The sequence below is a fragment of the Exophiala viscosa genome (assembly GCF_022695815.1).
Source record: "Exophiala viscosa unplaced genomic scaffold EDD37scaffold_8, whole genome shotgun sequence".
Classification (NCBI taxonomy): domain Eukaryota; kingdom Fungi; phylum Ascomycota; class Eurotiomycetes; order Chaetothyriales; family Herpotrichiellaceae; genus Exophiala; species Exophiala viscosa.
The window spans coordinates 1,356,353-1,369,191 of NW_026944360.1; the positions used below are offsets into that span (position 1 = coordinate 1,356,353).

The window sequence follows — 12,839 nt, forward strand, 5'->3', positions numbered from 1 at the left end:
TTCAAATGACAAAGCATTTTGATGAGTGGCGTTTTACGAAGCAAAACATTTCATTTTATCACTGTCTCCTTTTCTTCGCAATGGCCAGGAATCTCGCAGCTAATGGCGCAAGCTTATACTGAGTACTTCTTGGAGCCCTCACCATGGATGACGCCGCACTTGCACGCATCGAACAGCAAAGAGTCGAGCTTGAAGCTAATATTGCCAAACTCCGCAACTCACTTCGACATTGGCAGACACTGGAGATAGACTACGAAAGTCTCAGAGAAGAATTCACTGGCATTTCCGATGACGCCTCGGTCGAAGACTGCTTGGCTGTCGCCAAAGAGGCGAAGCCTGAGCTGGTGGACGATAAAGAATTAGGGACCCTGCTTAGAGACAACAATGGACGACCTCGACAGCCTAGCCAACTGGCTGATTTATTGTCCAAGCGCATAGAATACGTGGATCGAAACGTACAAACTGTTCGAAAGCAACTCTCCGGTGCCGAGCGGAAACGAAATGCATTGCTTCTTGCTGAAGAGCCTGATCATCGTGATGAAGCAGGTCTGCCATTAGCTGAAATCACGGAAGAACTCGATGATTCGGGGAATGTCGTGTCTAGCAAAGTGGCAAATCCTGAGTCTACTGCACCGCAGTTGATTGACGCACTGAAGAAGGCTGGGGTCACTGATTTGAAGCAAACAGACGGCACAATCACCAAGGTGGCCTCTGGGCGTGATTTTGAGGCGGAGGAAGGTCAGCTAGAACCCTCAGAAACAGCCAAAACCGATAACACCACTACTTCAAATGACCTCCATGTCAATGCAGAGGACACCCAGGAAGAGGCTCAACTTCGCCAAGAAATGTTCGAATACTCAAGAGGCGTAGATGAAGTTGGTGCCATTGTGGCAGAACTGGATCTCGAAGAGGAAGGCTCAGATATATCCTATGATGAGCAGGACGATATGCTCGAACTTGACTCTGACTTGGATCATGACGAAGAATTTGACGAGGACGATTCGGAGGATGAAATAGGAAAGAGCACCGGTCGTCTGAGTGTCCCACGGGGTTACCGGAAGAGAATGGAGGAATTGCAGGAAAAGCTGGGATTGAAGAACCTTGGTCCTACAGCCGGATCCGAGAGCAACATCGAAGAGAGCGATTCAGTTGAGCGACCTCCAGCTGCGGAAGCCGCAAGAAAAGCTGCTTTAGCTCGACACAATCGATCCGGCAAGAGTAATTTGAAGTCCTCTGTCAAGACGCCAACTACCGCGGGAGAAGTTGTGGGGAGCGACCAACCCAGGAAGAAGAAGGTGGCCTTCTCTGCTGACCTTGACATTGCCCCTGGGAAGCCAGCAGCCACTGTGGAACAGCCTCAGGCAAAGGAACAGTCGCAAATCCCCAAAGCTAGGCCGATCATTGAATCGGTCGTGGAGAGGACGATTGTTCCCAACGGGGAAGAAGCTCCAACACCGGCCCCAGCCACACCGAAGAAGCAGTCACGATTTAAAGCGGCACGAGATACCCAGCCTCAAACGCCCATGTTTGCGCCTCCCATGACGCTTCCGACTGAATCTTCTGGGCAGGAACAAGGACAGCGCGCCTCAACCACATCACCCTCTAGGATCATCGCCGCAAATCTTGTTGAGCGGCCGTCTCCAAAAGCATCCGATGCACCGGATCCAGATGACTTTCCTGAGGAAATTCATCGCCAGGAGATCGCCCGGGAATATCAAATGCATCGGATGAAGCGAATTCAGTCTCAAGATGGTGGTTTCGTGGGAGGTGGAGAAGACGACAATTATGGCGAGATGATCACGCCAGGACGGGGTAGGGCTAGTGAGGACCCGGCAGGGCGGAAAGTCAGCAGATTCAAAGCAGCCAGAATCAACCGGTAGGAGATGAAGACAATTGACCTGACATCAACTATGAGACCTCAGGTTGCGAACGTTGTTGGGCGACTCGAGCACCTTTCTCATATTATACGTTTTGTTTGGATGCAAAACACCTATGAACACCAATGTTTGTTCCTATGTCGTCTTGTCTCCTGATTTCGAAACATGCATTTCCCGTGATCCAATGCTTTGTGCCCCTGCTGACAGCATATGGTCATTCGTGAATTTCTGGTCTTGACAGTCTTTACCACGGAGCCCTCAGCGCTATCTCAGTGCTTGAAAGGAAGTTGCAGTTTTTCGATCTGTATCATCCTACGAGACAATGCTCCAATATTGAATCAAGAAGAAGTTGGGCTCTCTGACGCCTTATCCACGATTGAACCCTCCTCATGGAGTGGTATGGTTGTTGCCAATGGATTATGGCCATTCGTTTCACCCTGCACATCATATACAGATATATCTTCTATCCATCACTGCTGCATCGTGTCACCGTTTGATGCGTGAATCAACAGATGTTTCTCCAATGAAATATTGCCCCATGATGGCTTCCTTGTACGAAGCTGTGTACGAAGGGACAACATGGAGTAATATGGAGGCCACAGCTGAATGGCTCCACAGTAAAAATCAATGACCATTATTCATTTGCGAGAGAAATCAAAAATCCAATCTAGATCCTCCACCTTTGTCACGCAAATCTCCCTGTCTACTACTACACTCTACTCCCAGGCAGCAGCTGAGGAAGGTGTGGTCATGACTAAGATCTCGTATTGAACCGTGCCTTTCTGTGTGTCTTCTCCTAGCTTTTCTTCTCCGGTTTCCACGACTCTCGACCTCACTCTCATATTCCCATCATCCTTCACAACCTCTCCCGTCGAGATTGCGCTCTACGCAGCGCGTCTCAATCATCCACCGGCAGTCATGGACCGCAAACAACTGCCAGGACAAGAACTGGGCGTCATTAGTTCACCGCAACCAGCCCAAGATGTGCCCATCGACAATGGCCCGTTCGACAAATCCTCGGCAACAGCAGACCCAGAATCACCAGTCAAACACCGGAGCAGACTTCGAATTACCATGATTCTCATCGCCTTGTATCTCTGTCTGTTCGTCGCCGCACTAGATGCCACGATCGTTGCCACGGCACTACCGAAAATAACTGCTGATCTTCATTCCGCTGCTGGCTATATCTGGATCGGAGGCTCCTACCTCATCGCCAATGCTGCCGCCGCACCGATCTGGGTCAAGTTCTCCGACATTTGGGGTCGAAAACCAATCTTCCTTGCGGCTATTGTCTTGTTCTTCGTCAGCTCCATTATTTGTGCCGCGGCCGTCGATATGCAAATGCTCATTGTTGGCCGCAGTTTCCAAGGTGCAGCAGCAGGAGGCTTGATCTGTCTGGTCAATGTCGGCATCTCAGACCTCTTCAGTGTTCGCGAACGGAGCTTGTGGCTCGGTCTCTGCGAGGGGGTCTGGGCTCTGAGTGGAGCAGTCGGACCTTTGCTGGGAGGCGCCTTTGCCCAGGCCGCTACCTGGCGATGGTGCTTCTGGTGTAACCTTCCCATCTCTGGCACCTCCTTCCTACTCATTGTCCTTTTCCTGGACGTCCACAATCCTAAAACACCTGCCATGGATGGCATCAAAGCCATCGACTGGTTTGGCTGCATTTCAATACTGGGAGTTACCGTCATGCTGCTGCTCGGTCTCGACCTTGGTGGTGCTGTCTATCCTTGGGGATCCGCGAAAGTCGTCTGTCTCATCGTGTTTGGTTCTGTGCTGCTCTTCGTGTTCATCTACAGTGAGAAGAAACTGGCCAAGTATCCAGTCATACCGTTGTCGTTGTTCGGTACGAGAAACGTTGCCACGCTTATGGTCACCTTTTTTCACGGAATGGTATGTAGCTCCCTCGTGGGCGCAGTAACATGACTGACCCCATTGCAGGTTTTTATGGCTGGCGAATACTACCTGCCCCTCTACTTCCAAAGCGTCAAAGAAGCCGCCCCGTTGAAGTCCGGCTATCTCCTCGCGCCATTGATTGTAGCGACCGCCGGGACAGGTGTGCTGAACGGAGTCTTCATCCACCGTACAGGAAAGTATAGAGGGTCACTGTGGCTTGGGTCAATCTGCTTGACATTAGGCACTGGTCTCTATATCATGCTGGACGCCAAATCATCCATTGGGATGATCTTGGGCTTTGAAATTATTGCAGGAATAGGCTCAGGGCTCATGTTCGAGCCGCCCCTTATTGCAATTCAACAAGGTGTCGAACAAGACGACGTCGGGACAGCTACTTCGACTCAGAGCTTCATTCGAGCCTTGGCTCTGTCATTGAGCGTCATCGTTGGTGGCATTGTCTTCCAGCAGAGCATGGACCTTCAAAGAACCAACTTGGCCAAGGCTGGCTTGCCAGCATCTGTGCTGGAAGAACTTTCCGGGAAGAATGCCGGCGCAAACGTTGATGTTGGCCGCACTCTTTCGCACGCACAGGACCTCGCCGTCAAAGACGCATTTGCGTGGAGTATTCGGAACATGTGGATCATGATGACAGCCCTTGGAGCTCTTGGGATCATAGCCAGCCTCTTCGTCAAAAAGAAGCAACTCTCCAAAGAACATCGCGAGACCATCACGGGCTTGAGGAAGGAGTCGATTGAACCATCATCCATGGCTTAAGGGTGCATACACTGCTGCTGAGTATGCAACTAGTCTGACTCGCATTTTAACATGCGTTTCATCCGGTCAACGGTTCGAGACTACGACGGCGACAGTCAAGACCTCACTTTCAACAGCCACTTTGAGGAGTGCTCGACAACCACTGGAGCACCCATCTTCATCCAATCACGGGGATCAAGTCCCTCGGTGATGCTTAAGCACCGTTAACAACAGCACTCCATCATTCGACAAGCCATACGTTCTTGATATGTGGCTCGGTGATGCTTAAAGCACCGTTAACAACAGCACTCGATCATTCTGGACACTGATTTTTAAATGCACATATGTACACTTCTGTGTACGTTGGACATACGGTGAGCTTCCGCACCGTCACAAAAACCAGCAAAGTCTTGTCATATAGTCCACTTAGTCATTCCAGTCAGCCTTTGGGCAAACTGGTTTGCGGTGAGCTCACGCACCGATAACAACAGCATAACCCACGCCTATATGGTGGGTGGTAATGGTATTATTGGTATCTGTCAATGTCGGTGAGCTACGCACCGTTATCAACAGCACTGATTTGTACTTCTACAAGCATTGCCTTGATTTCTGGCATGCCCTGAACCAGCTCGATTACAGTCTGCCCTTTGATTTGGCTCAGGTGAGTTTTTGCCTCTCGAAGCGAGTTGAGCTGAAGTCGACCATCATCGTGGATCATGGATCATGGGTTCCTGTGGATGCGTGCATGGTTCATATCTATGCCGCTGGCCCAGGTAAGGTATTATTTGGCTTGCTGAATCACTTGCAGAATTGTCTAAGATGTTCGGTGAGTTGTACGGCGGCTTCGCCCAAGCTTGTGGTGAAGGGAGTTTGGGCGGGGCCACGCAGAATAAAGCCCAGGCGAAAGCCATACGGTACCGCAGCACAGATGGCCCTTTGAAGGGCAAGTCCGTCTTCTCCGACAGATGGAAGATCGAAAGCATCATTTGGAAGGTGCAATTGCATCTTCCGTGTCTAACGATGCCTCTTACGTCGATCAGAAATATGTAGGCTGGGCCTGTAACTTTCGCTTATGACGCACGGTGGCATGGGCTTGGGCTCGATGTGGCTGATTAACTTAGCCTAGGGAGCCTTGTCTGCCTCATCCCGGACGGCTTCATAGGCGGCGGCTCCCGCGACCCCACCGCTAGAAGCACCTAAAATCACTGTAGACGCCGCCCCAGCACGTATCTTGACAGTTTCAACTTACTTCCCAAATAATGACTACATGTACATAGCTTCTGCCCTCAGAAGTGACTCACATACCATACTTGTCCGCGTTCTCTTTTCGGATCGATCACACCCTCACCCTGAACATCAGTGCTACTCAGCACGGTCTGCTTCTTCAAAAACTGGATGCCGCCCCGGCCACTGATCAGGCTCTCTGCACTAAGCACGGGATACGTAGGAGCACAGAAGATAAGGACGCCCTGTTCTGTACACAAAAGAACAATGGCCGACAATGCAAACTCCAGCCTCAAAGGCCATCAGAGTGAGTTACATTGCTACGTTTACGCTGAACGAACATCTTGCCAATGATCATCCAGCTGAATGGCACCAAAACATTGGTGCACCAGTGTCTACAACTCCGGCACCTCGCCCAGAGCCAGTCACCCTCACTGGGAAGACGGTGACACTCAAACCTTTGACTCCGGAACACGCTGTTGATCTATACGCTGCTGTTGAAGGTGACGACAAGCGCCACGTCTACACATACTTGAGCGACGAGCCCTACACATCCCTAGAAGCCTTCCGCGAGGCCGTCACTACAAAGTCAGAATCAAAGGATCCTGTTTTCTTCGCAATCGTCGACAATAAGACCCATAGCCCCATGGGATGGGCCGCGCTGATGCGCATCGACACCAAGAACCGTGTCATCGAGGTCGGCAATATCTTGTATTCACCTTCACTACAGCGGACAGTGGCCGCAACAGAGGCCATGTATCTCATGGCAAAGCATGTATTCAATGATCTCGGATATCGCAGGTATGAGTGGAAATGCGACAACTTCAATCTCCCATCTAAACGAGCGGCACTGCGTCTGGGCTTCACTTTTGAAGGGATATTTAGACAGCATATGATATACAAAGGTCGGTCGAGGGATACAGCTTGGTTTTCGGTGATTGATTCAGACTGGCCTGTTGTCAAGAATGCATTTGAGATGTGGTTGGACGACGGGAATTTCGATTTGGATGGGAGACAGAGACAGAGGTTGGAGGATTTGAGGGGGGAATTACCTGGCTAGAGAGGGCCTGTTGCTTTGGAAGTGTAGCAATGGGCACGATTGAGCTGGACAGATGGTGTCTGTACCAGTCTGTCCATCGTGAAGTGTGCTCTATAAAGCGTAAGTATGCCCATGGTCATGACATTGAATGTCACTTCATTGTATGAGTGGCTGGGACTCCATGAACGAATACGCGATAGATGTAGATACTGGGTCGACGTTGGGAACATTGTGAAGAGGACCAATGGTCTCTCACGCAAAGACCTGAGGTATTGTGTTGCAAGGCATGTATACTAAGTGATGCAAGGTGGACGAGACAAAGGTTCTTAGGACTGCCGACTTGCCTTTGGTTCCCGAGATACGATATACAATAGCGTACTGAACAGCCCAGCATCACAAACAGTAGCTTATAGATCTCTTCACGGCATCGAGCTGGGTGGCAAAGACCTAAAGTACATTCTCGCGAATGCAGAGGAGGCGGTGATACTAGTAAGAGCAGTATTCTGCCACCACGGGAGGAACTGGGTAGCAAATAGGAACAATGCTTGCGTCTATTGATGATAGTCATTCGAGTCGAGGCTGGCAATTAGTGGTGCAACACTGAAACCAGTCCCCTAAACCCACCGAGGCGGTCACCAATCTCCGGTGGATGCTGTCTCCAAATACAGCTATTGGCGTAGCTGAGGAGACCTCCTCTGTGTCAAACAGAAGGCTGATAAGTAGTAAGAAGTCTTGCAGATGACAAAGACGAGTATCCAAGAGGGTGGCGACAAGGTGAAAGTCATCATTCTTGTTTGACTGAGAGTAATAACTAAGTATGGCCTTGTTGGCTTTTCGTGGCAGCTGAAAGACTAATCCCTTTTGGGAAGGAAATGCCCACCTTGACATTTGCGGGTTTCTAGTTTCATTACAACACCTTCAAATTAACCGCCTTGCTCTTTTGTTCAAAAGCTGGCAGCTCTTGCTTTGGTCATTTACGCTCAAGTCAAAGCCATCATCTGATCCGTCTACATACGATCGAGGTCCAGCAAGCAACAGGAACTCTGGGGCGAGGGTTTGTCGTTGGTCAAACGGCAATGTCCCTTCGCCAATCTGCACGGCTTTCGGCAACGCCTTTGCGCCTCTTCACTGATCGCGCGGACAACAAGGCTTCTGCCTCATCAAATAGCTCAAACGAACCAAGCCCTACATTTTCGAATGGTGATAGCTTCAACTCCAACGACCCGTCAGCCTCCGTCACTGATTGGGCTGACCTTGATGATCACGCTTACCGCTCGATTCGGGACACGGCTGCAACAATGAAATCAAAGGCTACCACCCACCGTGATTCTAAGCTCAACACAGAAAATGGCAACCGACGATCCTCCGGTCGTGTGCGGAGATCGACTGCTAAGGAGCCTTCGCCGACGCCATCGCCGTCCATGCCTGACATGTATGATATTGATGGGTACTCCTACCAATCAATTCGGGACAACGCCAACGCGTCGTCACCAAACACTGTCGCTCGCCATGGTCTGGTATCGCGTATGGAAGATGACGCCCGTAGATCGTTGAACAGCCGCATCTGGAAACCGGCTGTCCAAGGTCCGTCAACGTCCACGATCGATATGACTGATGTCGATGAATACACCTATCGCACGCTTCGGGACAGAGCATCGTCAGCAACGGTACCAAAATCCACAGCCCGTCGTAACTCTCAATCGAATGCAGAACATGAGAGTCGACGATCTTCCGGCCGCGTACGGAAGCCGACTGCCAAAGCTCAAGCACTAAATGGGTCGAGATCTTACTCTCCGCCACTTTCAGATACTATCGTTATTGGCTCGTCTTCACAAAAGGCAGACTCACCTGTACCTGAGCAGCCTACAACAGCAGCCGGGCAGCCAATTGAGTCCAGCCAAAAAACTCCACCAGCTCCAGAGATTCCAGAAACGCCCGCAACAACTAAAGTCAATGGCACCATTACGCCTTCCGAAACTCCGATAGAAAATGATGAGACTTTGCTCACTACTATTGAATCACCTTCACGGAGAACCTCCCGACGAGAGAGAAAGCCTACGGCAAAAGTACTGGAGATATCTTCAACGGCTCAAAAGCGTCCAGCTACCGAAGAGGAAGATGTCCGCCCTCGAAAGTCTGCTAGAATCTCACATTCTGGAGCCAGGGTTCCCTCCAAGCTTCGCTACTCGTTGAGCTCTGCCACAGAGGAGGATGTTACGATGGTCGACGATGAGGTCGAGAATGATGAAACACCCAAGAAATCCAAGATGGTGGTTCTGAAATCCAAGCGACTATCTGAACTCAACGATCCAAGTCAGAGCCCGGTCGTCGAGAAGCTTCAGCCTTCTTCATCGAGGAGAAAGTCTCAACGCAGAGTGAGGGTCAACGAGCCCTCTAGAGATGAGACACGCATTGTTCCTCCGGCGCGCATAGCGACCAGTGGCCCTATCATCGACCTAAAGAACATCTGCAACCTGTCTTGCCTTGCGCCTTCATCCCGTCTCCTTGCCTTTGCGGAGATAGCGCGGCAGATGCCCGACACAGAAGATGAAGACGTCGAAATCATTCCAGGAAGTATCTATGATTGGCGCGCTTATACGGGACAATGGTGTGAGTGCAACAAAATGCAACCACCTGCTGTTGCTCCAATAGACTCAGAAGAGCTTGCCCGAGCACTATTACCGAATACTGTGGCGGGCAGTGCAAGGTATGAGCCCATTGATCTGACTGAGTCCCGCCACCAAGCTACACCAGAAGCCGAATTGCTTTCGACACCGGTCAACACCATCCTTCGGGCTTCGGACGCAGAACGATTATCTCTACTCTATGCTGCACCTCCCACCGAGAACACAAGCAGAGACCGGAACTCCCTGTCTGCCGGCCCATCTGTGCGCCGGGAGTCAAGCTTCTCCGCTCCTCAGATGAGGGCGCCTGAACTAAGATATTCAACGAACACGATGATGTACCCACCTTCGACATCGTCCACGCCAATTCCTGCACGAAACTCGTATGAAGAACGCATTCGCCAGGATCACGAGAAATTGACAACGATCCGGAAGCGAGCGGCGGCCAAGGGGATCCAATGGAGTTTTAATATGACTTTCGACGAGATCCAGGCCTTGATTCTGGAACATGAAGCTGCTGAAGAAAGAATGTATCTGGATTCATACGTCCCTTCAGAAGAGAGGGACCGTCGTATGTCTCATGAGCAGCATCCAGCGCCTGTACGGCGACAATCGGACACTCCATCTGGCTTTGGCATGCTCATGCTCCCACTGGGATATTCTCATGGTCAGACGGCTGGCAGCTCTCGACAGAGGGAGATGGCAGAGATGGCAAATATCAATGGCGGCTCGAACGTGTCGCATGGACATGGAAGTCCACCTACTGATGGTCTAGCTGGTCAAGCAGATGTCGCTGGGACGCAGTACCGACGCGTATCATCGCCTAGCAGACCGAAGAGCTCTCGTTTTCGAGTTGATCCAAGAGGATTACGAGGAGAGTCACCAGGGCCGGGAACGATTATCAATATGGCGGAGAAGAGGAATGCGAATGGAAAGCAAACGAGAAGATCGAGAGAGATGGTAATGGATGTCGGCGAACGAGCTCGAGCGGGAAACATCTCTTGAGAGTATAGGACTTGAGCGAGGAGGATAGAAATCTGGTTTCGGACGGACTCACGTTGGGGGAACACGACGAAGGACTGTGAGTACCCACGCTTTCTTGTTTCATCGAGGCACGGGTCCTGAAGAGGGATCGAGTGCTTGTCTCTCATTGTGAGCGGATTATGCATGGGAATTTCTTGGGGGCGCGAAGCATATCATGTTCCGTTTATGCATAGCGAGGAAAATAGGTTTCATTCTGTGTATAATAGGCATAGCATTCATGTTCAATCATTGCAAAACTACTTATCGTCCACCATTTCGAAATGCCGAGTCGGTTCAGTGAGATATGGTCGAAGGGTTGTTCATGCTTCAATGAATGATGCTTGTGTCGTTCATGTCGTTCATGACAGACGCGATCATCCATCACCCAGAGAAACTGCCGTACCTTAGACCCTGATGACGATGACACCGTGGCCATGGCAAGTGTTTTGAAAATCTGTGGTGGTTTGAAACATTGACACGATGACAGGGACACTGGCCCTGCAATGCCCCACAAACCGACCCCCGTATGTTTAGGTCTAACCTTTACAAGCGTGTGATTCAATTTAAACTGGACGCGCCATTGCACACATCTATCCGTACCCAGGTGGGAGACGCGTATAGTACGTACATTCTGCACTTCCACAGTTTGTTGTCCTTTTGTATAGCACGAAGCAATCATTTACAACAACGCAAAAATGGCAGAAGCTGTGACGCTCAAGAAAAGAGGTCGCCCCAAGAAAGTCGCGGTGGACGATGAGGTCTACGGTAGTATTCGGGGTTTGGGGGAGGCAACAACAGCCGACGAAGAGCCCAAAACAGGAACGCGAGGAAAAGCCGCGGCTTCTTCGTCACTGGCCAAGAAATCAACATCCAAGGCTGCAATAACGACGTCGTCAACAGCTGCGAAAAAAACGAAAGTACTGGCAGAGAATAAGAAAGTGACGGCATCGACACCGGCTGCAAGTCCGACCAGGAAGAGGAATGTGAAAAGCTCAACTTCAAGTGCAGGTCCAACGTCAGAGCCGACCTCTTCGACTGCTGCCAAATCTGATACTGCAGGAAATACTGTAACATCTACGGCAAATCCTGAGTCTGCACCAAAGACTACCACAACAGAGAAGGTGGAAGGTCTGATAGCAGAAGCCAAGAACTCTACTGCTAAAGCACAGAAATTGCCGGCTGAGAAAGAGTCTGCAACTACGGAAACAGCAGCACGTTCTGCGACGATCACTACGCCCACAGTGGTGCAAAGGACGAGAACAGCGGCGAGTGCTGTCGAGACAAAGGAGTCTTCTATCCCAATTCAACTTTCTGACGGTCAAGGTCAAGATCAAGATCAAACACGCCTCTCGAAAATTCTGCAACAGGCTAAAGCGTTCAGCGAGCTTTCTGACGATCTGCATCGTAGTCTGTTTGAATTTGTCGGGCATCGTGAAGTCGAGTACGCTACGGGACAGCAAGGCTTGCAGCCACAGACAGGAAAGCCGGCATCTGTACAGGAGGTCGAGGTTCTAATCTCAAGCGAAACTGAGTCTGTGGCAGCAGTAAGAGCCATACCCATAGAGACACCAACAGTGACAGCTGCAGCAACTCCAATACCAACACCAACAACGGTGGCGGCTGAGCAAGAGCCCCAGCAGGAGAAGCAGAACCAGAAGTCGACTGAGACTATAGCTCTATCTGCAACCCAAAACGAAAAAGGACCCGAAGCACAGGTAAAATCGAAAGTTACCCTGGAAGAATTGGTACAGTTAGTGGAAGCCGCGGTATCAGCACCACCACCAACAGCAGCAGCAGCACCAACGTCAAAACTCGCTCTGGAAGCAGAGCCGCTTGTCCTCGTCGAACAAGCCGCCCTCTCCACTCAAGGACCCTTCACCCCTGACGAAACACAGCGTCAACCTCCCGCCATCGCTCCAACAGTCTACATCCCATCAGCATCAATGCCCCTCGCCATGCCCCAATCATGGTGGTCACGACCGGCACGACCGCGCTATGTACTCCCCGCATCGACGGTGACCGCCCTCGCTGCACGTGGGATCAATACCACCAATATACAGCGACAACAACAACCTCCACCATCTCCGCATCAGGCTGGCAGCAGCACCACCAGCACATCTAGTGGGCCGTCTTTCCCGAAGAGAGCAGACGCCGGAGCCGGTATTGGTGCTGGAGCAGGCGGTTTTGGAGCGGGAGGAGTATCGTTACCTCCTTCCCGCCCTCCGCCGCCGACACCGCAACCAAAACGACCTTCTGAATTGCCGATCCAGGAGCTCCAGAAAGACCCGAAATACAGATCGTTATCGAGGCGGTGGACTACGATTATGGTTGCGTTGCCGGTGGCGATTGTGAGTAGTTATGTGCTTTGGGAACGATGTGAGTTACTCTTCATCCCCTCTTTAGCCC

The 12,839-nt window shown here is 51.0% G+C and overlaps 6 protein-coding genes across 6 annotated transcripts; all 6 read left to right on the top strand.

Moving 5' to 3' along the window:
* Positions 1–69: 69 nt before the first annotated feature.
* On the top strand, positions 70–1,984 carry EDD37DRAFT_493125 (Prefoldin subunit-domain-containing protein). The gene has a single exon (XM_062813348.1). It carries the CDS (start codon positions 144–146, stop codon positions 1,878–1,880), a length of 1,737 nt encoding a protein of 578 aa, XP_062668691.1. The 5' UTR covers positions 70–143; the 3' UTR covers positions 1,881–1,984.
* EDD37DRAFT_493131 (uncharacterized protein) lies at positions 1,943–2,421 on the top strand. Its single transcript, XM_062813349.1, has one exon. It carries the CDS (start codon positions 2,088–2,090, stop codon positions 2,379–2,381), a length of 294 nt encoding a protein of 97 aa, XP_062668692.1. The 5' UTR covers positions 1,943–2,087; the 3' UTR covers positions 2,382–2,421.
* A 135-nt stretch (positions 2,422–2,556) lies between these two features.
* EDD37DRAFT_493134 (DNA repair protein RAD50) lies at positions 2,557–4,794 on the top strand. The gene is made up of 2 exons (XM_062813350.1): positions 2,557–3,767; positions 3,816–4,794. The coding sequence occupies exons 1-2, from the start codon at positions 2,796–2,798 to the stop codon at positions 4,542–4,544; spliced, it is 1,701 nt and encodes a 566-aa protein (XP_062668693.1). The 5' UTR covers positions 2,557–2,795; the 3' UTR covers positions 4,545–4,794.
* A 982-nt stretch (positions 4,795–5,776) lies between these two features.
* EDD37DRAFT_635983 (GNAT family acetyltransferase) lies at positions 5,777–7,238 on the top strand. Its single transcript, XM_062816946.1, has one exon. The coding sequence runs from the start codon at positions 6,025–6,027 to the stop codon at positions 6,805–6,807; it is 783 nt and encodes a 260-aa protein (XP_062668694.1). The 5' UTR covers positions 5,777–6,024; the 3' UTR covers positions 6,808–7,238.
* Positions 7,239–7,713: 475 nt separating this feature from the next.
* EDD37DRAFT_635985 (uncharacterized protein) lies at positions 7,714–10,685 on the top strand. Its single transcript, XM_062816947.1, has one exon. It carries the CDS (start codon positions 7,863–7,865, stop codon positions 10,413–10,415), a length of 2,553 nt encoding a protein of 850 aa, XP_062668695.1. The 5' UTR covers positions 7,714–7,862; the 3' UTR covers positions 10,416–10,685.
* A 210-nt stretch (positions 10,686–10,895) lies between these two features.
* Positions 10,896–12,814, top strand: EDD37DRAFT_635986 (uncharacterized protein; the record flags this gene model as incomplete). The annotated part of the gene is made up of 1 exon (XM_062816948.1): positions 10,896–12,814. A coding segment is annotated over exon 1 (1,686 nt), but the record flags the coding sequence as incomplete, so codon positions are not given.
* Positions 12,815–12,839: the final 25 nt, after the last annotated feature.

Excerpts from the sequence above, each read along its gene's own strand:
- EDD37DRAFT_493125 (XM_062813348.1), top strand. The coding sequence starts at position 144 with ATGGATGACGCCGCACTTGCACGCATCGAACAGCAAAGAGTCGAGCTT.
- EDD37DRAFT_493131 (XM_062813349.1), top strand. The coding sequence starts at position 2,088 with ATGGTCATTCGTGAATTTCTGGTCTTGACAGTCTTTACCACGGAGCCC.
- EDD37DRAFT_493134 (XM_062813350.1), top strand. The coding sequence starts at position 2,796 with ATGGACCGCAAACAACTGCCAGGACAAGAACTGGGCGTCATTAGTTCA. Across the intron at positions 3,768-3,815 it reads TCACCTTTTTTCACGGAATG|GTTTTTATGGCTGGCGAATA; the intron begins GTATGTAGCTCC and ends ACCCCATTGCAG.
- EDD37DRAFT_635983 (XM_062816946.1), top strand. The coding sequence starts at position 6,025 with ATGCAAACTCCAGCCTCAAAGGCCATCAGAGTGAGTTACATTGCTACG.
- EDD37DRAFT_635985 (XM_062816947.1), top strand. The coding sequence starts at position 7,863 with ATGTCCCTTCGCCAATCTGCACGGCTTTCGGCAACGCCTTTGCGCCTC.